The sequence below is a fragment of the Ranitomeya variabilis genome, chromosome 2 (genome assembly GCF_051348905.1).
Source record: "Ranitomeya variabilis isolate aRanVar5 chromosome 2, aRanVar5.hap1, whole genome shotgun sequence".
Lineage (NCBI taxonomy): Eukaryota > Metazoa > Chordata > Amphibia > Anura > Dendrobatidae > Ranitomeya > Ranitomeya variabilis.
In genome coordinates this window covers 876,490,949-876,517,683 of record NC_135233.1, presented here as the reverse complement: position 1 = coordinate 876,517,683, position 26,735 = coordinate 876,490,949, and the positions used below count along the sequence as shown (strand labels likewise).

Sequence of the window (26,735 nt, the reverse complement as noted above, 5' to 3'; positions counted from 1 at the left end):
GGCTTCTTAGTACGCTTAAAGCATGCTGATATAACATGAGTTGAATCACCACAATAGAAGCACAACCCATTTTTTCGTCTAAAATTCTGCCGCTCGCTTCTGGACAGAATTCTATCACATTGCATATTTTCTGGCGTTTTCTCAGTAGACACCGCCAAATGGTGCACAGGTTTGCGCTCCCGCAGACGCCTATCGATCTGAATAGCCATCGTCATGGACTCATTCAGACTCGCAGGCACAGGGAACCCCACCATAACATCCTTAATGGCATCAGAGAGACCTTCTCTGAAAATCGCCGCCAGGGCGCACTCATTCCACTGAGTAAGCACAGACCATTTGCGGAATTTTTGGCAGTATATTTCAGCTTCATCTTGCCCCTGAGACAAGGACATCAAGGCCTTTTCTGCCTGAAGCTCTAAATGAGGTTCCTCATAAAGCAACCCCAAGGCCAGAAAAAACGCATCCACATTGAGCAACGCAGGATCCCCTGGTGCCAATGCAAAAGCCCAGTCTTGAGGGTCGCCCCGGAGCAAGGAAATTACAATCCTGACCTGCTGTGCAGGGTCTCCGGCAGAGCGAGACTTCAGGGACAAAAACAATTTGCAATTATTTTTAAAATTTTGAAAGTGAGATCTATTCCCCGAGAAGAATTCAGGCAAAGGAATTCTAGGCTCAGACATAGGTGCATGAACAACGAAATCTTGCAAATTTTGTACCTTTGTGGCGAGATTATTCAAACCTGTAGCTACACTCTGAAGATCCATTTGAAACAGGTGAACACAGAGCCATTCAAGGATAAGAAGGAGAGAAAGAGAGGAAGGCTGCAGTATAGGCAGACTAGCAAGTGATTCAATTAAGAGCACACTCAGAACTAGAGGAAAAAAAAAAAAAAAAAAAAAATTGTAGCAGACTTCTTTTTTCTCTCCTTTCTCAGCCAGTAATTTAACCCTTTTTTTTGGGCCGGTCAAACTGTCATGATTCTCAATGGCGAGAGAACATAGCCCAGCATATATGAGAACTAGCTCTTGGAAGATGGAAACTATACTGACCATGAACTAAACCTGCCGCACAACTAGAAGTGGCCGGGTAGCATGCCTACGTTTTTTTATCCCTAGATGCCCAGCGCCAGCCGGAGAACTACCTAATCCTAGCAGAGGAAAAGACAGTCCTGGCTCACCTCTAGAGAAATTTTCCCAAAAGGCAGACAGAGGCCCCCACATATATTGGCGGTGATTTTAGATGAAATGACAAACGTAGTATGAAAATAGGTTTAGCAAAAATCGAGGTCCGCTTACTAGATAGAAAGAAGACAGAAAGGGCACTTTCATGGTCAGCAGAAAACCCTATCAAAACACCATCCAGAAATTACTTTAAGACTCTAGCATTAACTCATAACACCAGAGTGGCAATTTCCGCTCACAAGAGCTTTCCAGACACAGTAACGAAACAGCAGCTGTGAACAGGAACAAAATGCAAAAACACACAAGGACAAAAGTCCAACTTAGCTGGGAGTTGTCTAGTAGCAGGAACATGCACAGAAAGGCTTCTGATTACATTGATGACCGGCATGAAACTGACAGAGGAGCAAGGTTATATAGCGACTCCCACATCCTGATAGGAGCAGGTGAACAGAGGGGATGATGCACACAAGTACAATTCCACAAGTGGCCACCGGGGGAGCCCAGAATCCAATTTCACAACAGGGGTGATAGGGGGGATATTTACTATTTTTTTTATTTTGATCACTGTGATAGGTTTTATCATAGTGATCAAAATGAATGAATGAATCTGCCATTTTGGAAGATGGTGGTGCCCATGCTACAAGCCGGACGGACACCGGGAGGGACTCCGGGACTCAGGAAGTATGGGGGGGTGGGATCAGACAGTGGGGGGGGCGCCAGACAGGTTGAGGAAAGACTGACAGCAGCAGCAGATCGCCGCTGTCAGTCGGTGGCAGGGTCAGATCGGTGTCTCCAGCCGTGGCCGATGATATTGCAGCATCGGCCATGGCTGGATTGTAATATTTCACCAATTTTCATTGGTGAAATATTCCAAATTGCTCTGATTGGCTGTTTCACTTTCAACAGCCAATCAGAGTGATCATAGCTATGGGGGGCGAAGCCACACCCCAGGGCTGAAGTACCACTCCCCCTGTTCCTGTAGGTCGGGTGAAATTGGAGCACAGGGTGGGGGCATGTGCCTGCCAGCAGCACAGGGGGGGCATGTGCCTGCCAGCAGCACAGGGGGTGCATGAGCCTGCCAGCAGCACAGGGGGGTGCATGTGCCTGCCAGCAGCAGAGGGGGGCATGTGCCTGCCAGCAGCACAGGGGGGATGTGCCTGCCAGCAGCACAGGGGGGTGCATGTTCCTGCCAGCAGCACAGGGGGGCATGTGCCTGCCAGCAGCAGAGGGGGGCATGTGCCTGCCAGCAACACAGGGGGGTGCATGAGCCTGCCAGCAGCACAAGGGGGCATGTGTCTGCCAGCGGCACAGGGGGCATATGAGTGACCGGGGGGCCATATCCATGATGGGAGGGGGAGATGCAGGCACAGGTAATATTTGCTGCTCCCCTGTGAATCAACTTGTGCAGCTTCAGCACCAAGGTGATGGACAGCGGGTGCAGTGAATATTACATGAGGCTAATGAGTGGGAGCACAGGACCTCCTGCTGTCTCTGCAGCCCACAGGCAGCCCACAGCCAGCCCCCTGACACCACTCCAGAGCTGCTACCCCTCCTCTACAGCACATCACACAGATTCGGATTATAAGACGCACCCCCCACTTTCCCCAAAAATTTGGGGGAACAAAAGTGCGTCTTATAATCCGAAAAATGCGGTATATAAATAATGATAGATGAATAAACAAAGTGCATGTGTAACAAACATGGTATATTTGCCTTACCATTATAGTCCAGCATTTTTTTTTTTACAGAACAATTTTATAGTATATAAATCTTCAAACAACATTGTGACATGCTGTAGACATGGTGTCACAAGTCTGTAGCTGTCAGCAAAGACCAAGGCAGCGGTGGTGAGGCGATGCTGGCACTGCAGACATTATGGTTCATTTTGATATTGTTTACTAGAGAATGTCTATGGTGTAAAAAAGTGATAACACTTTTAACAGTGATTAAGCTTTATTAATATAAAACCAGAAAATTTCTTTGTTATTTGTAACTCAACAATATGCTTTAATATTGTATCCTAAAGTGTATGATTTAAACATTATTTTGCATAAATTGCACAATTTCTGCAGTGGAAGTAATGATGGTAATTAAATTTTTCTTCAGATATACAAGAAGTAGAATCTCAGGATTTGGTACCTGGAGATGTTATTGTTTTAACTGGAAGGAAATTCTATTTGCCCTGTGACTCCATATTAATTACAGGAAGCTGCGTTGTTAATGAAGGAATGCTAACAGGTAAAAATGTCTGCATGGACAGATGCCTTCTTGTTTGCTGTATACTCTACATATAAAACAAAGTACAATGGAAGTAAAAAACAAAGCATAAACTTATGGCTCAGCCCTAGCATTAACTATTGTGCATGTTATGTATCAGGTATCAGATAGCAACAAGCACAACAAACTCTCCAGCAATGAGTTACTGTTGAGGTTGGAGATAGAGATGAGCAGATAAATTTGAGTGGATTTGAATTCTACTTGAATTGTACAAAAATTAGCAATTGCCAGAATGCAGTTTTTTATGAATTGCTTCCATGCCGATTCAGCAAATTGGACTGTAAAAGACCATTTCTCAACCATTAAAGGGTATAAAAATATAAAAAAATCATTTTACTCACATCTCCGGGCTCTCCATGTCACCAGTCTGGCCCCTGTCATATCTCCAGATCATCTAATTTTGTGCTGAATTCCCTGGGCCCTCTCATACTGGTAAGAGACTTCTGGCTTTGATCAGGGCTCAGGAGAGTTCTATGCAAAAGGTCACTCTGTCATGAGCATGCATGCGCAGAACCTTCCTGGACCCTATCAAAGCCAGAAGTCCCAGTACAGCATGCGAGATACTGCGAGAGCAGAGATAATATGAAGATGAGGAGAGGATCGGATGGGTGATGATGAGGAGACAGGGGTCTGTAAAAGTGAGCGTTGAAGTGAGTGTAAGGAAGCATAAGCAAAATGTAGAGCATAAATCAGTACATAATAAGAGATATTAAATTCCCAGAGTATAACTTCTCTGAGAATCGAACATCATTGTGAACAGGCGAACTCGAATTTGGCTAATCCACTCATCTCTAGTTGGAGAAAATTTGGTGAATTGACACAAAATATTGCACCACCTTCAAAGCTTTTTCTTAATAACTTTTTTAGCCAAGAATTTATTAGACCATTTAATAGCCACTGGGTATTATGTAGCAGTGATGAGTGTATGGAGGTCTGTTCTATGATCTAAACTATGGTGAAGAGTTTGTTTTAATGTAATAGCTAAATAAATGGCAAAATACATGAATGTCCTTCAGAGTGGAAGTGAGGGTGTTTCTAAATACTGCAATTAACCCCTTTATGACCTTTGAGAGATATTCATGTCAAAAAAGTATTATTCCTGACTTTGATGCGGGCTTCAATGCTAGTCCCGCATCTATCCGCGCACTAGATGGCTAATCTAATGATGCTGAATGGCTTCACTTGTGCCTGTTAAGCAGTTAAATCTCGCAGTCAATTACTGACAGTGGGATTTAACACGCATCAGCTGGAAGAGCGTCACAAAGCCTGCCATGATAGCCATTATTCTGCCGAAGACCCCCGTGCCTGTCATTATGAATCTCCTGTGAATGCTGGCTTGTGGCTGGCATTCATAGGAGGTCGTAAATTTTGCTACGCATAGCAGGGCTAACAGGTGGAATCAACAATCTACTTCTACTTTATTCAATTAACAGGGTTAAATGCGGGAAAAATCATTATCACAGATAAATGCACAAGAACAATATTCACAGTATTATTTACAAGCAACAGGCAATATATAGGTTAGTACATTACGAGAGATATGTCCTCGAGATCAGCTCGGGGTCTTCAGTTCAACCTTGGTCCAACCAGGAAGGGGGCAAACGCTGTATTTAGCAGGAACAGTCTCTAGGGCACCCTTGCAGCTTTCCAGGCCCTGACAAAGTCTAATAGCACTTTCTGGGGCTGTATATCATTAGCCAGGCCCCATCCCATTTGCAGCCTTCCCCTGCACACACCTAATACAGTGAGTCTGTGCTGAAAGCAACAGCCCTGCTCACTTGCATCCTCCAATCACTAGCTGAGAAGAGAGTCTCTGGTCGTGTATTCTTTGGGAATCTTGGGTGCTTGACCGCCGACATAATAATAATAATAATAATAATCTTTATTTATATAGCGCCAACATATTCCGCAGCGCTTTACAGTTTAACAGTTTCAAACACAACAGTCATAGGTAACAATGTTAACAATACAGCAATAAAGCAAAATAAGACAACCCTGCTCGTGAGAGCTTACAATCTACAATGAGGTGGGGAGATACAAAGTACAGGTGTGTATTTACAATGATGGTCCAGCCATCTTCAGGGGGTGGGGGTAGATGAGATAGTGAATGGGCTACACACACACACAAACATAAAATGACTGATTAGGGAACGTGATAGGCCGCTCTGAACAAATGAGTTTTGAGTGAGCGCCTAAAGCTATGCAAGTTGTGGATGGTCCTAATATCTTGGGGTAGAGCATTCCAGAGGATTGGCGCAGCACGGGAGAAGTCTTGGAGTCGGGAGTGGGAGGTACGGATTAGTGCAGAGGTTAGTCAAAAGTCGTTTGCAGAGCGCAGCGGTCGGCTAGGCCGATAGACAGAAATGAGGGAGGAGATGTAAGGGGGTGCCGCACTGTGGAGAGCTTTGTGGGTGAGAACAAGTACTTTGAATTGTATCCTGTAATGAATGGGCAGCCAGTGTAATGCCGACATGCGTCTCCTTGATCTGGTAAAGTAGGAGACTGGTCTTCGACTCTTAACTAGGGTCATCTGGGTTCCAGGTCTTGACCAGCATTGCTCTGGTCTTCAATACTTGACCAGCGTAGTCTGGAGTCCACACCTCTACTGGAGTCATCCGAATCTTGCTCTCTGACTCACATTTTCCTGCCTGTCTCATTCTCCAAACATGTCCAGTAACTTGGCCGCAGCATCTCTTGGGCCTGGCTTGGCTCTTATCATGGCCCTCCACTTGAGCAGGGCATGGATCTGCCTCACAACTTAGGCCTTCTCCGGCATCTGACCACTTTCATACTCTTCTGTGCCAATGGTGGCTGCAAGGCATACAACCTGCCCTGGTGCAGATTCGGGCGCCAACTCCCCTTCTCAGCCTGGTCAGACCTTTTATATTCAGGAAGTCCTTCCTGTGTGTTACCTTAACAGGTTTAGCAGGATAATTAATTCCCCCTGCAAATCTCCCAGCAGAATTTCTTCCTGCTAACACAATTCTTTCTTTTTTACTTTCACTTTCAGTTTAGTCCAGCAGATGGCGGTTTTCGCTTACAGTTACTCAATCTCTCTCATCCATCTCTTTACATTCCTCTCTTCTTTAAACTCACCAGTCCTCGGGCGAGAAGAGTCTTTGTGCCCCTTAATGTTCCCCAGAGGTGGGCCAGATGCCCACAGTTTTCACCCCCCATTCCCTGCCTTTCTTGCACTATGAGTTGCCAGAGAAAATCATTCTGTGCATATCCCATGGGCAGGATGCCAGCGTGGACACACTGATTATTTCGAGGCCCCTCTTGAATTTTCTTGTCAGGAGTACTCAGAACTTCAGGTACCTCATGCAGAATTTTGACGTCTGGCTCTCCTTGGCATTCACTGGCCCCCTCCACTAAGTTGTCTGACTGCATCTCATCATCAGGGTTTCTCCAGCCTCACAGCCATCCAGAACATGGAGTGACACCCATGTACTCGATACCTCCTTCAGCTGCGTTAGCGTGCTGTCCTTAACACTTGACTGCAAATTATTTGTGAGTCCTACCTCCGCCTCTTTGCTGGGGCCGCCGCCAACTTTAACTTTCATGGTGCACACTGGTTCCACCCCATTCACTTCCATGTTACTGGGTAATGCAGAAATCTTGCTACAGGCAAATGATGCCATCTCCCTCACTTCTCGGCATCCTGCACCATGACTCTGCCTTGCTGTGGGTGAGGCTCCCCTCTGCTCACCAATCCATTTCTTACAGGTCTTACAGGTCTCAGTCTGTCTTCTGTGGTCACTCTGCAATGGGTGGACCTTCTCTCTCCACTCTGTCCTACGGGGGGGGGCATTCCTCTCCAAGGACCGACTCCTCCAGGCACAGCATTCTCTCCGGTGGACATGACTGTTGAAAGAATAGGCGAGTCTTCATCGTTAGCTGCCTCGTATGGGGCAACTCCTTGACATGTGTCCCATTTTTCTGGGACATGTGTCCCATTTTTTTTAAATTCTGAGCCTGTATGGTGGGTGCCTCGGTCTCCATTGCTGTCCTCCAGGAGAGGCATACCTCCTATGTAATCCTTCTTCATTCCAGGATATAAGATTAGATTCTGGAGTTGCTGCTTGGGTTTTTCTTATGCTCCATATCTCTCCTCTAATTTTTGTCATCTCCTGTCGCAAGTCACCCCAGGGTATGGGATTAAATTCCAGGGTAGCAGCAAGAGCTTCTTTTTGCTCCATAATTTTGTTCTAATTTCCTGCCATAATTCATGGGCTCATTCTAGTTCAGCATGGAGGGCCCCCAAGATGGTTACTTCTTGGCTTCTGCTCCAATCTCGATGAAGCTCATGTTGTGATTATAGCTCAGGCGTTCTTTCAGGGCTCAGGCCTGCAACCAACTGATCTCTCAATACTTCATCCAAGGCACCTGCTCCTCTATATTTACCACCGGTTTTCTTGGTGATGTGGGACATTACCTCCTGCTGAGAGGTCACATATTGAGTAACTGTCTATCCCTCTCTCTGAACCCGACGAAAGAGGTGAGTGTATAAATCACCTAAATCAGTTGTGTCACCGTGCATGTCCTCTGAAATCTTGATCACTTTATCTACTGTATTATGGTTTTGTGGTTGCCTGAACATGATCATCTGTTGGGCTTCTCCATCCAAAGTCAACAAGGCTAACTCTGTCTGTAAGGCAGGTGTCATGCGGTACATACGTAACATACTTCTCAAACGCTCAACCCAGTCCCACATCATTACATTGTCACCCATACATTTTGGTATATTGCTAAGCATAGATCCAAGGGGTAATGCCTCCCTCGGTGGGTTCGGACTCAGACTGATCTGCCATCTCTGCACTAGATTGTTGCATCCTGACGACTATGCCAAATGTAATGCAGGTGATCTTAATGCAACAGCGGAGACAACTGGTGGGATCAACAATCTACTTCTACTTTATTCACTTAACAGGGATAAATGCGGGAAAGATTATTATCACAGGTAAATTCACAAGAATAATAGTCACAGTATCATTTACAAGCAACAGGCAATTATATGCATAGAGATATATTGGTTACTACATTACAAGAGATATGTTCTCAAGATCAGCTTGGGGACTACAGTACAAATTTGGTCTAACCAGGAAGGGGGCAAACGCTGTATTTAGCAGGAACATTCTCTAGGACACCCTTGCAGCTTTCCAGGTCCTGCCAAAGTCTAATAACGCTTTCTGAGGCTCTTTATCATCAGTCAAGCCCCGACTCATTTGCAGCCTCCCCCTGCCCACACCCAAAACCGTGAGTCTGCGCTTAAAGCAACGACCCTGCTCACTCTCATCCTCTGATCACAAACTGAGGTGAGAGTCTCTTTTTGTGTTTTCTTCAGATTTTTTTCGATGCTTGACCTGTTGTGAATTCCGTTCTCGAACTCCCTCCTGTGGTCATGAATGGTACTTCGGTGAGTTCTGTCCGTGGACTCCCTCTGGTGGCTGTGAGTGGAGCTGCTGGTTCTGAGATTCCTTCTCCAGCTGCCCTCGTTTAGGGCTAGGCTGGATTCTCTATTTAACTCCACTCAGATCGTTACTCCATGCCAGCTGTCAATGTTCTAGTACTGGTTCAGATCTCTCCTGGATCTTTCAGAGGACCTGCCTACTCCAGCACAAGCTAAGTTCCTGCTTGTTCATTTGTTACATATGGTTTTTCTTGCTAAGTTCTAGTCCAGCTTGCTCTCATGAAACTGCCTGGCTAGCTGGAAGCTCTGGGGGTGCAGAGTGGCACCACCGCACCGTGAGTCGGTGCGGGGGTATTTTTTGCACACTCTGCGTGGTTTTTGTAGCTTTTTGTGTTGACCGCAAAGATCCCTTTTCTATCCTCAATCTGTTTAGTTAGACTGGCCTCTCTTTGCTAAAACCTATTTCATCCTGTGTTTGTGATTTCCTCTTAACTCACAGTCAATACTTGTGGGGGGCTGCTTTTACCTTTGGGGAAATTTCTCTGAGGCAAGTGAGGCTTTCTTTCCTTTCTTTAGGGGTAGTTAGCTCTTAGGCTGTGAAGAGGCGTCTAGGCAGAGTCAGGCACGCTCCACGGCTATTTCTAGTTGTGTTGATAGGAGTAGGGTTTGCGGTCAGCAGAGTTCCCATTTCCCCAGAGCTCGTCCCAATTCCGTGTTTAACTATCAGGTCATTCCTGGTGCACCTAACCACCAGGTCCATAACTGTACAGCTGGCCCACAAAGTGTTAATGCATCTCAATAGAGGGAAAAGAGAAGTTCTGAGACCATTTTTTTTTCTCTGCAGTGTGTTTTGCCTTTCTTTTCCCCTTAAACTCTGGGTGGTTCAGAACTCAGGTGTGGATATGGACATTCAAGGTCTGTCCTCTAGTGTAGATCAACTCGCTGCAAGGGTACAAAACATTCAAGATTATGTAGTTCAGAATCCTATGTTGGAGCCTAGAATTCCAATTCCTGATTTGTTTTCTGGGGATAGATCTAAATTTCAGAATTTCAAAAACAATTGTAAACTGTTTCTTGCTCTGAAACCCTGCTCTTCTGGTGACCCTATTCAGCAAGTAAGAATCATTATTTCTTTGTTGCGTGGCGACCCTCAAGACTGGGCATTCGCCCTGGCGCCAGGAGATCCTGCATTGCATAATGTAGATGCGTTTTTTCTGGCGCTGGGTTTGCTTTATGATGAACCGAATTCTGTGGATCAGGCAGAGAAAATTTTGCTGGCTTTGTGTCAGGGTCAGGATGAAGCGGAGGTATATTGCCAGAAGTTCAGAAAGTGGTCTGTGCTTACTCAGTGGAATGAGTGTGCCCTGGCAGCAATTTTCAGAAAGGGTCTTTCTGAAGCCCTTAAGGATGTTAGGGTGGGGTTCCCCACGCCTGCTGGTCTGAATGAATCAATGTCCTTGGCCATACAGATCGATCGGCGCTTACGTGAGCGCAAAACTGTACACCATTTGGCGGTATCCTCTGAGCAGAGGCCTGAGCCTATGCAATGTGATAGGACTTTGACCAGAGCTGAACGGCAAGAACATAGACGTCAGAATGGGCTGGGTTTTTACTGTGGTGACTCCACTCATGCTATCTCTGATTGTCCTAAGCGCACTAAGCGGTTCGCTAGGTCCGTCACCATTGGTACTGTACAGCCTAAATTTCTTCTGTCCGTTACTCTGATTTGTTCTTTGTCATCCTATTCTGTTATGGCATTTGTGGATTCAGGCGCTGCCCTGAATTTGATGGACTTACCGAGTTTGCCAGGCGCTGTGGTTTTTTCTTGGAGCCCTTGCAGCATCCCATTCCTTTGAGGGGAATTGATGCTACGCCTTTGGCCAAGAATAAGCCTCAGTACTGGACCCAGTTGACCATGTGCATGGCTCCTGTGCATCAGGAGGATATTCGCTTTTTGGTGTTGCATAATCTGCATGATGTGGTCGTGTTGGGTTTGCCATGGCTGCAGGTCCATAATCCAGTATTGGATTGGAAATCAATGTCGGTGTCCAGTTGGGGTTGTCAAGGGGTACATGGGGATGTTTCATTATTGTCAATTTCTTCCTCCACTCCTTCTGAAGTCCCTGAGTTTTTGTCAGATTACCGGGATGTATTTGATGAGCCCAAATCCAGTGCCTTACCTCCTCATAGGGATTGTGATTGTGCTATTAATTTGATTCCTGGTAGCAAGTTCCCTAAGGGACGACCTTTCAATTTGTCTGTGCCAGAACACGCCGCTATGCGGAGTTATATAAAGGAGTCCTTGGAGAAAGGGCATATTCGCCCGTCGTCGTCACCATTGGGAGCAGGGTTCTTTTTTGTGGCCAAGAAGGATGGTTCTCTGAGACCTTGTATAGATTATCACCTTCTTAATAAAATCACGGTCAAATTTCAGTACCCTTTGCCTCTACTGTCTGATTTATTTGCTCGGATTAAGGGGGCTAGTTGGTTCACCAAGATAGACCTTCGAGGGGCGTATAATCTCGTGCGTATTAAACAGGGCGATGAATGGAAAACAGCATTTAATACGCCCGAGGGCCATTTTGAGTACCTGGTGATGCCATTCGGCCTTTCTAATGCTCCCTCTGTGTTTCAGTCCTTTATGCATGACATCTTCCGAAAGTATCTGGATAGATTCATGATCGTATATTTGGATGATATTTTGGTCTTTTCGGATGATTGGGAGTCCCATGTGAAGCAGGTCAGAATGGTGTTCCAGGTCCTTTGTGCTAATTCCTTGTTTGTGAAGGGATCTAAGTGTCTCTTTGGAGTTCAGAAGGTTTCCTTTTTGGGCTTCATTTTTTCCCCTTCTACTATCGAGATGGATCCTGTTAAAGTCCAAGCTATTTATGATTGGACTCGGCCTACATCTGTGAAGAGCCTTCAGAAGTTTCTGGGCTTTGCCAATTTTTACCGTCGCTTTATCGCTAATTTTTCTAGTGTAGTTAAACCGTTGACTGATTTGACCAAGAAGGGTGCTGATGTGGTGAATTGGTCCTCTGCGGCCGTTGAGGCTTTTCAGGAGTTGAAACGTCGTTTCTCTTCAGCTCCTGTGTTGTGTCAGCCAGATGTTTCGCTCCCTTTTCAGGTCGAGGTTGATGCTTCTGAAATTGGAGCAGGGGCTGTTTTGTCTCAGAGAAGTTCTGATTGCTCTGTAATGAAGCCATGCGCTTTCTTTTCGAGAAAGTTTTCGCCTGCTGAGCGTAATTATGATGTTGGCAATCGGGAGTTGTTGGCTATGAAGTGGGCATTCGAGGAGTGGCGACATTGGCTTGAAGGAGCCAAGCATCACGTGGTGGTCTTGACAGATCACAAGAATCTGACTTATCTCGAGTCTGCCAAGCGGTTGAATCCTAGACAGGCTCGTTGGTCGCTGTTTTTCTCCCGTTTCAATTTTGTGGTTTCGTACCTTCCGGGTTCTAAGAATGTGAAGGCTGATGCCCTTTCAAGGAGTTTTGTGCCTGATTCTCCTGGGGTTCCTGAGCCGGCTGGTATTCTCAGAGAGGGGGTAGTTCTGTCTGCCATCTCCCCTGATTTGCGGCGGGTGCTGCAGGAGTTCCAGGCTGATAGACCTGTTGTCCAGCGGAGAAACTGTTTGTCCCTGATAGATGGACTAATAGAGTTATCTCTGAGGTTCATTGTTCGGTGTTGGCTGGTCATCCTGGGATTTTTGGTACCAGAGATTTGGTGGCTAGGTCCTTTTGGTGGCCTTCCTTGTCGCGGGATGTGCGTTCTTTTGTGCAGTCTTGTGGGACTTGTGCTCGGGCTAAGCCCTGCTGTTCTCATGCCAGTGGGTTACTTTTGCCCTTGCTGGTCCCGAAAAGGCCTTGGACGCATGTTTCCATGGATTTTATTTCAGATCTTCCTGTTTCTCAAAGGATGTCGGTCATCTGGGTGGTTTGCGATCGCTTCTCTAAAATGGTTAATTTGGTACCCTTGCCTAAATTGCCTTCTTCCTCTGATTTGGTTCCATTATTTTTCCAACATGTGGTTCGTTTGCATGGCATTCCGGAGAACATCGTGTCTGACAGAGGTTCCCAGTTTGTTTCAAGGTTTTGGCGGTCCTTTTGTGCTAAGATGGGCATTGATTTGTCTTTTTCTTCGGCTTTCCATCCTCAGACAAATGGCCAAACCGAATGAACCAATCAGACTTTGAAAACTTATCTGAGATGCTTTGTTTCTGCGGATCAGGATGATTGGGTGACCTTCTTGCCATTGGCTGAGTTCGCCCTTAATAATCGGGCCAGTTCGGCTACTTTGGTTTTGCCTTTTTTTTGTAATTCTGGTTTTCATCCTCGTTTTTCTTCAGGGCAGGTTGAGCCTTCGGACTGTCCTGGTGTGGATTCTGTGGTGGACAGGTTGCAACAAATTTGGACTCATGTGGTGGACAATTTGACCTTGTCCCAAGAGAAGGCTCAACGTTTCGCTAACCGCCATCGCCGTGTTGGTCCCCGACTTCGTGTTGGGGATTTGGTTTGGTTATCATCTCGTTATGTTCCTATGAAGGTTTCTTCTCCTAAGTTTAAGCCTCATTTCATTGGTCCTTATAAGATTTCTGAAATTCTTAATCCTGTATCATTTCGTTTGGCCCTTCCTGCTTCTTTTGCCATCCATAATGTGTTCCATAGGTCGTTGCTGCAGAGATATGTGGCACCTATGGTTCCCTCCGTTGATACTCCTGCTCCAGTGTTGGTCGAGGGGGAGTTGGAGTATGTGGTGGAGAAGATTTTGGATTCTCGTATTTCGAGACGAAAACTTCAGTACTTGGTCAAATGGAAGGGCTATGGTCAGGAGGATAATTCCTGGGTTGTTGCCTCTGATGTCCATGCTGCCGATTTAGTTCGTGCCTTTCATTTGGCTCGTCCTGATCGGCCTGGGGGCTCTGGTGAGGGTTCGGTGACCCCTCCTCAAGGGGGGGGTACTGTTGTGAATTCCGTTCTCGAACTCCCTCCTGTGGTCATGAATGGTACTTCGGTGAGTTCTGTCCGTGGACTCCCTCTGGTGGCTGTGAGTGGAGCTGCTGGTTCTGAGATTCCTTCTCCAGCTGCCCTCGTTTAGGGCTAGGCTGGATTCTCTATTTAACTCCACTCAGATCGTTACTCCATGCCAGCTGTCAATGTTCTAGTACTGGTTCAGATCTCTCCTGGATCTTTCAGAGGACCTGTCTACTCCAGCACAAGCTAAGTTCCTGCTTGTTCATTTGTTACATATGGTTTTTCTTGCTAAGTTCTAGTCCAGCTTGCTCTCATGAAACTGCCTGGCTAGCTGGAAGCTCTGGGGGTGCAGAGTGGCACCACCGCACCGTGAGTCGGTGCGGGGGTATTTTTTGCACACTCTGCGTGGTTTTTGTAGCTTTTTGTGTTGACCGCAAAGATCCCTTTTCTATCCTCAATCTGTTTAGTTAGACTGGCCTCTCTTTGCTAAAACCTATTTCATCCTGTGTTTGTGATTTCCTCTTAACTCACAGTCAATACTTGTGGGGGGCTGCTTTTACCTTTGGGGAAATTTCTCTGAGGCAAGTGAGGCTTTCTTTCCTTTCTTTAGGGGTAGTTAGCTCTTAGGCTGTGAAGAGGCGTCTAGGCAGAGTCAGGCACGCTCCACGGCTATTTCTAGTTGTGTTGATAGGAGTAGGGTTTGCGGTCAGCAGAGTTCCCATTTCCCCAGAGCTCGTCCCAATTCCGTGTTTAACTATCAGGTCATTCCTGGTGCACCTAACCACCAGGTCCATAACATTGACCATTGACGGGAATCTCCTTGATCTGGTAGAGTGGGGGACTGGTCCTTGACTCTTAACTGGCATTGTCTGGGTTCCAGGTCCTGACCGGCGATGCTTTGGAGCCATCCGAATCTCGCTCACTGACTCACAATGTCCTGCCTGTCTCGCTCTCCAAGCATGTCCCAGTCTCTAGGGCCTTGCTTACCACTCACGTGGGGCATTGATCTTCCTCACAACTTAGGCCTTCTCCAGCAACTGATTGCTCTCTGACTCTTCTGTGCGTATGGTAGCTGCAAGCCCACCTCGCAGACATACAACCTGCCCTGGTGCAGGTTCTGGTGCCAACTCCCCTTCTCAGCCTGGCCAGTCCTTTTATATTCAGGAAGTCCTTCCTGTATTTTACCTGATCATGTTCAGCAGGTTAATTCACTTCCCCTGCAAGTGCAAATCTCCCAGCACAATTTGGCTCCTGCTAACAGAATTATTTCTTTTTTTACTTTCACTTTCAGTTTGGTCCAGCAGATGGCAGTGTTAGCTTACAGTTACTCAGTCTCTCTTATCCATCTCATTACAGACACTCAGCTCTGCTCTGTTCTATAAGATGCAGTAGTTGCTGGTAGGGTTGAGCGACTTTTACTTTATGGGGGTCGAGACGGGTTTTGCGAAACCCAACTTTGTCAAAAGTCGAGTCGAGTGAAGTCGGCCGATTATCGCAAAAAGTCCTAAACCTAATGCAAGTCAATGGGGAAGCATAGTCGGCAGTGAGTGGAGGCCAGGAAAACACCTACAGTGCCCATTTTAATGGCAAAAACATCCATTCTTGTTACTGAAGCTTGTCAATCTTAATTTACTTTATAATAATAGATAGGCATTGGAAATTGGGGGTCATTTGGCTAAAGTTGTGGGGGGTAGGGCTGGTTCAAGTGTTTAGCGGGCCCAGGAAACGTGGACTATGTCACGGCGGTGGAGCAGTGAGAGGTAAGTATGTCAAGTTTGCAAGTGCTGTGATCCTGAGCAAGCAGGGGGGGACCACTAGATGGCATTGGCACTGGCACAGGGACCCTCAAAGTACAGCGGTGTGTTTGCACGGCGGGGGCGCCTCCCACCGGCAGTGACACTTTTGCGTACTCTGAGGGGCCCTGTGCCAGTTATGTCGCCAAGGAGTATGCCCCCCCACCTGATGAAGGAACCTGCACTTTCATCTGCACCTTCCTCTTTGTCCCTGTGTAAGGTGGTATAGCATGCGGGAAGGGGAACCTTACTTTCAGCAGGGTCAGATTCTGGCTGTGTAAAGTGCAAGGGGAATGTAGTGGTCTGGGTCAATGTACCAGCAGACTCATCTAGCAGTGGCTGGGCAATGGGCAGGGTGAGGAGGAAACACAGATATAGGGCCAAAGAATAAAGTAGGCTAAATGCAGTTCAAAATTGGTAACAGGACTAACCAGGGGGCATTGCTTTGTTCAGTGGAGGACAACTTTAATGAGAGGCTGACACAGTTAGTAGGCCCAAGTAATAAAGTGGGCCAAACGAAGTTCAAAATTGGTAACAGGAGTAAACAGGCGGCACTGCTTTGTTCAGTGGAGGAGAACACCAAGGAGCGGCAGACACCGTTACTAGGCCCCAACCAAAGTAGTAGGGCAACTGCAGTGTGACATTAAACAATACTTAATGAGAGCCTGAAGGTTGAAGCTCAGACAAGGAAACCTGGAGGAGAACACCAAGGAGCGGCAGACACCGTTACTAGGCCCCAACCAAAGTAGTAGGGCAACTGCAGTGTGACATTAAAAAATACTTAATGAGAGCCTGAAGGTTGAAGCTCAGACAAGGAAACCTGGAGGAGAACACCAAGGAGCGGCAGACACCGTTACTAGGCCCCAACCAAAGTAGTAGGGCAACTGCAGTGTGACATTAAAAAATACTTAATGAGAGCCTGAAGGTTGAAGCTCAGACAAGGAAACCTGGAGGAGAACACCAAGGAGGAGGAGAACACCAAGGAGCGGCAGACACCGTTACTAGGCCCCAACCAAAGTAGTAGGGCAACTGCAGTGTGACATTAAAAAATACTTAATGAGAGCCTGAAGGTTGAAGCTCAGACAAGGAAACCTGGAGGAGAACACCAAGGAGGAGGAGAACACCAAGGAGTGGCAGACACCATTACTAGGCCCCAACCAAAGTAGTAGGGCAACTGCAGTGTGACATTAAAAAATTCTCAATGAGAGCTTGAAGGTTGAAGCTCAGACAAGGAAACCTGGAGAACACCAAGGAAGAGGAGAACACCAAGGAGCGGCAGACACCGTTACTAGGCCCCAACCAAAGTAGTAGGGCAACTGCAGTGTGACATTAAAAAATACTTAATGAGAGCCTGAAGGTTGAAGCTCAGACAAGGAAACCTGGAGGAGAACACCAAGGAGTGGCAGACACCGTTACTAGGCCCCAACCAAAGTAGTAGGGCAACTGCAGTGTGACAATAAAAAATATTTAATGAGAGCCTGAAGGTTGAAGCTCAGACAAGGAAACCTGGAGGAGAACACCAAGGAGGATGAGAACACCAAGGAGCGGCAGACATCGTTACTAGGCCCCAACCAAAGTAGTAGGGCAACTGCAGTGTGACATTAAAAAATACTTAATGAGAGCCTGAAGGTTGAAGCTCAGACAAGGAAACCTGGAGGAGAACACCAAGGAGAGGAAGACACCGTTACTAGGCCCCAACCAAAGTATTAGGGCAACTGCTGTCTTATATAAACAACTACTTAATGAGAGCCTGAAGGTTGAAGTTCAGCTTTTTCAGTAGAGGACAGCGTGATTGAGTGGTGCCGCAGACAGACAAAGGTAGTATGCGTTAACTAAAAAAGTTGACTCTATGCATTTTTAAATTAGTTACAGGGGTACACAGGCAGCATTGGTGTGGTCAGTGGAGGACAATTGGAAGGAGGGACCGCAGACAGACTTCCTAGGCCCAAAATACTAAAATAGGCTCTATGCAGCTTCCATTAGGTGGCAGGGGTACACAGGCAGCATTGGTGTGGTCAGTGGAGGACAATTGGAAGGAGGGACCGCAGACAGACTTCCTAGGCCTAAAATAATAAAATAGGCTCTATGCAGCTTCCATTAGGTGGCAGGGGTACACAGGCAGCATTGGTGTGGTCAGCGGTGGACAATTGGAAGGAGTGTCTGACACAGTAAGTACTCCGAGTCCGAAAACCTAAATTGATGTTAATGTGTCCCAAAAAAAAAACAAAACAAAAAAAAAATAAAAAAGGGTGGACATTGTAATTGGGCTCAAAGTATTTACTGGTGTAAATGTAGGACAGGGCCCCTGACTATTTTAATTAGTATCATACATGTCAACAAATTGTTATTGTCTGTGCCAGGCATTGAAGGATTTCAGCGCATAGACTAAACAGTGGTGGAGCAGCGACAGATAATTTTGCCAGTGGTAGAGCACTGTTTGACCTTAGGGGGGGGACACTCTTTCCTGGCCGGTGGTACAAGCCCAGGGCCCCTCATGTTACAACGGTGTGTCTGACGTTGGGTGCGCGCCACCACCGCCAGAGACACTTCATTGTACTATGAGGGACCCAGTGCCAGTGCCGTCGACCAAAAGTGGGCACACCCACCTCTTCAGACAAACGGCACTCTGACGTGTGCTTGCGACAAGTGGCGAGACCACGGCTCTGCGGGGGGAGTTAGGCCATTTAGGGAGGTGTAAACATGTCGTATGCTGGACAAACAGCAGCTGCAAATTAAGAGATTGGAACAGTCAGTAACACCAGTCCCAAAGCAAGACCTTTTTACATAAAAGCTAGGTGTCAGCCGGGAAAGGTGGGGCAAAATAATTTGAAATCCATGAGTGGTTCATTTTAATGAAGGTTAGATCATCAACATTTTGGGTAGCCAGACGAGTCCTTTTTTTGGTCAGGATTGAACCAGCAGCACTGAATACTCTTTCTGATAGCACACTAGCTGCTGGGCAAGCAAGCTCCTGCAATGCATATTCGGCCAATTCAGGTCAGGTGTCTATTTTGGATGCCCAGTAATCAAAGGGGAATGACGGTTGAGGGAGAACATCGGTAATGGAGGAAAAATAGTTAGGAACCATACTGGACAAATGTTGTCTCCTGTCACTTTGAATGGCTGATGCTGCTGTACCTGTCATGTCTGCGGTCATTGCGAAATCACTCCACAACCTGGTCAGAAAACCCCTCTGTCCTACACCACTTCTGATTTGTGCACCTCTAACACCTCTGCCCTGTTGCCCCCTGCATCTCATGTGAGAACCATCACCGGCGCTGTGTGCTGGGAATGCCTGAATCAAACGGTCTACAAGAGTAGCTTGTTTGGTTGACAATATCTGTTCGAGGTTCTCATGTGGCATGATATTTTGCAATTTGCCTTTATAGCGAGGATCAAGGAGGCAGGCCAACCAGTAATCGCCATCGGTCATCATTTTTATAATGCGTGGGTCCTTTTTGAGGATACGCAAGGCATAATCCGCCATGTGGGCCAATGTTCCAGGTGTCAACTCAGTGCATATGCTGGGTTGAGGAGCACTTTCTGGCAAATCAACGTCACTTGTCTCCCTCAAAAACCCTGAACCCGGCCTTGCACCGCCAACAGTTTCTATTGCCCCCTGAGAAGCTTCCTCATCCCAAAAATACTCATCCCCATCATCCTCCTCGTCCTCCTCCTCTTCGCCCGCCACCTCGTCCTGTAGACTTCCCTGAGCAGACAATGGCTTCCCTCGTCCTCGGCTGCAGACGCCTGTTCCTTTTTGTGCGTCAAACTTTGCATCAGCAGACGCATTAGGGGGATGCTCATGCTTATTACAGCGTTGTCTGCACTTACCAGCCGTGTGCATTCCTCAAAACACTGAAGGACTTGACACAGGTCTTGGAGCTTCAACCACTGCACAGCTTACAACTCCATGTCTGCCATCCAACTGCCTGCCCGTGTATGTGTATCCTCCCACAAATGCATAACAGCACGCCTCTGTTCGCACAGTCTATGAAGCATGTGCAGTGTGGAGTTCCACCTTGTTGCAACGTCGATGATTAGGCGATGCTGGGGAAGGTTCAAAGACCGCTGATGGTTCTGCATACGGCTGGAGTGTACGGGCGAACGGCGGATGTGAGAGCAAAGTCTGCGCACTTTCAGCAGCAGGTCGGGTAACCCCGGATAACTTTTCAGGAAGCACTGCACCACCATGTTTAAGGTGTGAGCCAGGCAAGGAATGTGTTTCAGTTGTGAAAGGGCTATGGCAGCCATAAAATTCCTTCCGTTATCACTCACTACCTTGCCTGCCTCAAGATGTACAGTGCCCAGCCATGACTGAGTTTCTTGCTGCAAGAACTCGGACAGAACTTCCACGGTGTGTCTGTTGTCGCCCAAACACTTCATTGCCAATAAAGCCTGCTGACGCTTGCCACTAGCTGTTCCATAATTGGACACCTCGTGTGCTACAGTGGCAACTGCGGATGGAGTGGTCATGCGACTGCGGTCTGTGGATGAGCTCTCACTTCTGCTGGAGGACGAGGAGGAGGAGGGGTGACGAACACCTACAGCCAACTGTTTCCTAGACCGTGGGCTAGGCAGAACTGTCCCAATATTACTGTCCCCTGTGGACCCTGCATCCACCACATTAACCCAGTGTGCCATGATGGAGACGTAACGCCCCTGGCCATGCCTACTGGTCCATGCATCTGTTGTCAGGTGCACCTTTCTACTGACAGATTGCCTGAGAGCATGGACAATGTGGTCTTTTACATTCTGGTGGAGGGCTGGGATGGCTTTTCTGGAAAAAAAGTGTCGACTGGGTAGCTCGTAGCGTGGTACAGCGTAGTCCATCAGGGCTTTGAAAGCTTCGCTTTCAACTAACCGGTAGGGCATCATCTCTAACGAGATTAGTCTAGCAATGTGGGCGTTCAAACCCTGTGTATGCGGATGCGAGGATGAGTACTTCCTTTTCCTAACGAGAGTCTCATGTAGGGTGAGCTGGACTGGTGAGCTGCATAGGGTGGAACTAGCGGGGGTGCCGGTGGACACGGGTGACTGAGAGAGGGTTGGTGATGGTATTCTTGCTGTTGCCCTACATACAGTTTTTGCTACCACGAACCTGGTGATTCCATGACTGCTTTGGCCTTGCGACGAAACCACCACATTACCTGCAGGTGGTGTGGTAAACGGTGGGTTTACAGTGAGGGAAGGGATGTCGCTTTGCTGACTAGCTTCATTGTGAGAGGGTGCTACAACGTTAAGGTACGTTTGGTAGTTTGTCCAGGCTTGCAAGTGCATGGTGGTTAAATATCTACGCATGCAACTTGTATTTAGGTTTTTAACATTCTGACCTCTGCTGAAGGTCCTTGAGCATTTCTTACAGATGACTTTGCACTGATCATTGGGATCTTGGTGACTGCACTCTTTCTACTATCGGATACCTTTTCAGGCATTGCACACTCAGCTACTTTAACCGGACGGCCACGCTGTCCTACAACTGGTTTTGGATTTGCCACACGTTTTTGTCCAGATACGGGCCTGCCAGATTGAACCTGTTGTGATGTTGATGACTGCTGTGGCTCCTCCTCCTCCGCTTTAGAGCTACTGCCGCTTGCTCCCTGTTCCCCCAATGGCTGCCAATCAGGGCCAACAACTGGGTCATCTATGACCTCCTCTTCTATGTCCTGTGCACCTTCCTCTGGGTCACCGTGTAAGCCAGTGCTATAGCGTTCGTGACGGGGCTCCATAGTCTCATCGGGGTCAGATTCTGGATCAGTACACTGCGAGGGCAATGTTCTGATCTGAGCCAAAGGAACAGCATAATAATCTGGCTGTGGCTGTGCATCTGTGCACTCCATGTCCAATTCATCTTGTAATGGGCATGGCCTGTTAACAATTTCCCTTTCTAACCCAGGCACGGTATGTGTAAAGAGCTCCATGGAGTAACCAGTTGTGTCGCCTGACACATCCTTCACTGTTGTTCTGGGTTAAGGACACAAGGAAGTGACTTGTTCCTGACCGGGAGCACCCACTGACGACGCACTGCTCTGACATTTGGCACTTTCCGAGGAGGAGGCGAAAGAGCTAGAGGCAGAGTCAGCAATGAAAGCCAATACTTGTTCCTGGTGCTCTGGCTTCAAAAGCGGTTTTCCTACTCCCAGAAAAGGGAGCTTTCGAGGCCTTGTGTAGCCAGACGATGACGCTGGCTCAACAACTCGAGACTTAGGGGCTATATTGCTTTTCCCACGACCACCTGATGCTCCACGACCACCACCACTACCATCATTACCAGCTGGCAATGAACGCCCACGGCCACGACCTCTTCCACCAGACTTCCTCATTCTTGGAAAAATGTTACCAAACTAACAACCATTATGTGGTCCTGTAAAACCAGGTACAAGGTGTGCGTGAACTTGTTGTGAATGTAAATCTCCCTTTTTTATGTGTGGGAGAATGCAGGGAAAAATCAGGCCCACTGTATTACACTAGACAGTTTGATTGGCAGAAAGAGGCTGGCAGATATGACACTAACAGGACTGACGCAGATGCACACACTGGCAATAGAAATGTCCCTCTTTATGTGTGGGAGAATGCAGTGAAAAATGAGGCCCACTGTATTACACTACAGTGTTTGATTGGCAGAAAGAGGCTGGAAGATATGGCACTAACAGGAGTGACGCAGATAAAAACACTGGCAATAGAAATGTCCCTCTTTATGTGTGGGAGAATGCAGGGAAAAATCAGGCCCACTGTATTACACAACAACACAGTTTGATTAGCAGAAAGAGGCTGGCAGATATGTCACTAGCCGGACTGACGCAGATGCACACACTGGCAATAGAAATGTCCCTCTTTTTTTTGATATGGGAGACAAGGGATTGAATCAGGCCCACTATATCACGGTATAGTTCCTGTGGCACAAAATGACTGACAGATACCACAGACAGCACTCGCACAGATGCACAGGTTTGGCAAGATTATTCTCCCTTTATTTTAATTTTTTGGGGGAATATGTGAGACAAGTTATTTAATCTGGCCCACTGTTATACAGTAGGCTTTCTGTGGCAGAAAAACAAAGACAGATGCCACATACAGGACTGGCACTAATGCAGATTTGCCAATCTTAATCTCCCACTTTTACTTTTTTTTCTGGGAGAATTGTGAAGAAATCAGGCCCACTGTTATACAGTAGGTTTTCTGTGGCAGAAAAAAAAAAGATGCCACACACAGGACTGGCACTAATGCAGATTTGCCAATCTTAATCTCCCACTTTTATTTTTTTTTCTGGGAGAATTGTGAAGAAATCCGGCCCACTATTAGACAGTAGGTTTTCTGTGGCAGAAAAACAAAGACAGATGCCACACACAGGACTGGCACTAATGCAGATTTGCCAATCTTAATCTCCCACTTTTATTTTTTTTTCTGGGAGAATTGTGAAGAAATCCGGCCCACTATTAGACAGTAGGTTTTCTGTGGCAGAAAAACAAAGACAGATGCCACACACAGGACTGGCACTAATGCAGATTTGCCAATCTTAATCTCCCAATTTTATTTTTTTTCTGGGAGAATTGTGAAGAAATCAGGCCCACTGTTATACAGTAGGTTTTCTGTGGCAGAAAAACAAAGACAGATGCCACTCACAGGACTGGCACTGATGCAGATTTGGCAATCTTAATCTCCCACTTTTATTTTTTTTTCTGGGAGAATTGTGAATAAATCGGGGCCACTGTATTAGAGTATATTTTCTGTGGCAAAAAGTGGCTTAAAGAGATATAACAAAAAAAGAAAAAAAAAAAAGGGACCGTACTACAATTACTATCTCCCTCTATGTCAGGCAGCAATAAAAAGGACTGCTGCACACAAAAGTCAAAAGTGTGGACAAACAAACAAGATAGCTGTGCAGAAAGGAAGGAGCAACAGGATTTGTGCTTTGAAAAAAGCAGTTGGTTTGTACAGCGGCGTACACACAGCAACGCAGCTATCAGGGAGCCTTATAACCTACAGAGCTGTTGCACAGAAATCGAGCCTCCACTGTCCCAAAAAGAAAAGGTGGTGTTGCAGTGGAAATCGCTACAGCACAAGCGGTTTGGGGCTTAATTTACCCTGCCTAACGCTATCCCTGCTTCTGACAAAGCAGCAGCATCCTCTCCCTATGCTCAGATCAGCAGCAGTAACATGGCGGTTGGCGGGAATGCCCCTTTATAGCCCCTGTGACGCTGCAGAGAGCAAGCCAATCACTGCCATGCCCTTCTCTAAGATGGTGGGGACCAGGACCTATGTCATCATGCTGCCCACACTCTGCGTGCACCTTCATTGGCTGAGAAATGGCGCTTTAAGCGTCATAGGAAACGCGACTTTGGCGCGAAGATCGTGTACCGCATGGCCGATCCCACGCTGGGATCAGGTCGGGTTTCATGAAACCCGACTTTGCCAAAAGTCGTCGACTTATGAAAATGACCGATCCGTTTCACTCAACCCTAGTTGCTGGCAGTAAGATATCAAATGGCTGTGTCTTTACATGTCTCACAGGAAAGACCGTGCTGACCTTCTCTGGAGGCATATTCTTTTTTTCTTCTATACATGACACCTTCTGCTTATAATTGATCCACGTCATTCAGGGAAAAAAGTGCATACTCACAGAGACAATTCTATGATAATACAGTTAGGTCCATATATATTTGGACAGAGACAATATTTTTCTAATTTTGGTTATAGACATTACCACAATGAATTTTAAACAAAACATTTCAGATGCAGTTGAAGTTCAGACTTTCAGCTTTCATTTGAGGGTATCCACATTAAAATTGGATGAAGGGTTTAGGATTTTTTGCGCCTTAACATGTGCCACCCTGTTTTTAAAGGGACCAAAAGTAATTGGACAATTGACTCCAAGGCTATTTCATGGACAGGTGAGGGCAATCCCTTCATTATGTCATTCTCAATTAAGCAGATAAAAGGCCTGGAGTTGATTTGAGGTGTGGTGCTTGCATTTGGAAGGTTTTGCTGTGACGTAAACATGCGGTCAAAGGAGCTCTCCATGCAGGTGAAACAAGCCATCCTTAAGCTGCGACAACAGAAAAAAACCATCCGAGAAATTGGAGTGGCAAAATCTACAGTTTGGTACATCCTGAGAAAGAAAGAAAGCACTGGTGAACTCATCAATTCAAAAAGACCTGGGCACCCACGGAAGACAACAGTGGTGGATGATCGCAGAATAATGTCCATGGTGAAGAGAAACCCCTTCACAACAGCCAACCAAGTGACCAACACTCTCCAGGAGGTCGGCGTATCAATATCCAAATCTACCATAAAGAGCAGACTGCATGAAAGTAAATACAGAGGGTTCACTGCACGGTGCAAGCCACTCATAAGCATCAAGAATAAAAAGGCTAGACTGGACTTTGATAAAAAACATCTAAAAAAGCCAGCACAGTTCTGAAATAACATTCTTTGGACAGATGAAAGCAAGATCAACCTCTACCAGAATGATGGAAAGAGAAAAGTATGGCGAAGGCTTGGTACAGCTCATGATCCAAAGCATACCACATCATCTGTAAAACACGGCGGAGGCAGTGGATGGCTTGGGCATGCATGGCTGCCAGTGGCACTGGGTCACTAGTATTTATTGATGATGTGACACAGGACAGAAGCAGCCGAATGAATTCTGAGGTATTCAGAGACATACTGTGTGCTCAGATCCAGCCAAATGCAGCAAAACTTATTGGTCCTCGTTTCATACTACAGATGGACAATGACCCAAAACATAAATCCAAAGCAACCCAGGAGTTTATTAAAGCAAAGAAGTGGAATATTCTTGAATAGCCAAGTCAGTCACCTGATCTCAACCCAATTGAGCATGCATTTCACTTATTAAAGACTAAACTTCAGACAGAAAGGCCCACAAACATACAGCAACTGAACACCACCGCAGTGAAGGCCTGGCAGAGCATCAAAAAGGAGGAAACACAGCATCTGGTGATGTCCATGAATTCAAGACTTCAGGCAGTCATTGCCAACAAAAGGTTTTCAACCAAGTACTAAAAATGAACATTTTATTTAAAATTATTGAATCTGTCCAATTAACTTTTGGTCCCTTTAAAAACAGGGAGGCACATGTTAAGGAGCTGAAACTCCTAAACCCTTCATTCAAGTTTAATGTGGATACCCTCAAATGAAGGCTGAAAGTCTGAACTTCAATTGCATCTGAATAGTTTTTTTAAAAATTCGTTGTGGTAATGTCTATAACCAAAATTAGAAAAATGCTGTCTCTGTCCAAATATATATGGACCTAACTGTATGTCCTTAGACTTAGTATAAATTAGAATTTAAATTTTGTAAGCTAATATCTCCACGATGGAGATGAGAAATTAACAAATAAAAAAGATGGCTTATTCAGCTCTCCAGCCATTATTTTTTATGATGTGGTCAGTTTGTCATGCTAAAAGTAGTAAAAGGTCCTCTTTGAGGGTATGTGCACACTAGTGTTGAGCATTCCGATACCGCAAGTATACCGAGATCCGATACTTTAGTGATATCGGGAATCGGTATCGATATTAATGTGTAAAATAAAGAATTAAAATAAAAAATAGGGATATACTCACCCTCTGACGCGCCCTGGTTGTAACCGCCAGCCTCCGTTCATAAGAATGAGCGCTTGAAAGACCTTAGATGACGTCACGGCTTGTGATTGGTCGCGTTGCGGTCACGTGACCGCTCCGCGACCAATCACAGGCCGCGACGTCATCTAAGGACTTTCAAGCGCTCATTCTTATGAACGGAGGCTGGCGGTTACAACCAGGGCGTGTCGGAGAGGTGAGTATATCAATATTTTTTTTATTTTTATTCTTTATTTTACACATTAATATGGATAACAGGGCCTGAAGTTTCCTCTCCTTCAGACCCTGGGAACCATCAGGATACCTTCCGATACTTGGTGTCCCATTGACTTGTATTGGTATCGGGTATCGGTATCGGCCGATACTATCCGATACCGATACTTTCAAGTATCGGACGGTATCGCTCAACACTAGTGCACACATTGCAGATTTGTCTGTGGAATTTTCTGCTCAGATTCTGCATCTCTTGGCAGAAAACACAGGTAAAAACCTGTGTGGAGTTG

General features: G+C 46.4%; 1 protein-coding gene across 1 annotated transcript in view; it reads left to right on the top strand.

The window, feature by feature from the left end:
* The window catches only part of LOC143808072 (putative cation-transporting ATPase 13A4), a 506,094-nt gene that overhangs the window by 203,381 nt on the left and 275,978 nt on the right, over positions 1-26,735 (top strand). The window contains exon 9 of the mRNA XM_077290329.1: positions 3,288-3,419. Within this exon, the coding sequence (XP_077146444.1) occupies positions 3,288-3,419 (132 nt within the window). The remainder of the gene's footprint in view (positions 1-3,287; positions 3,420-26,735) is intronic.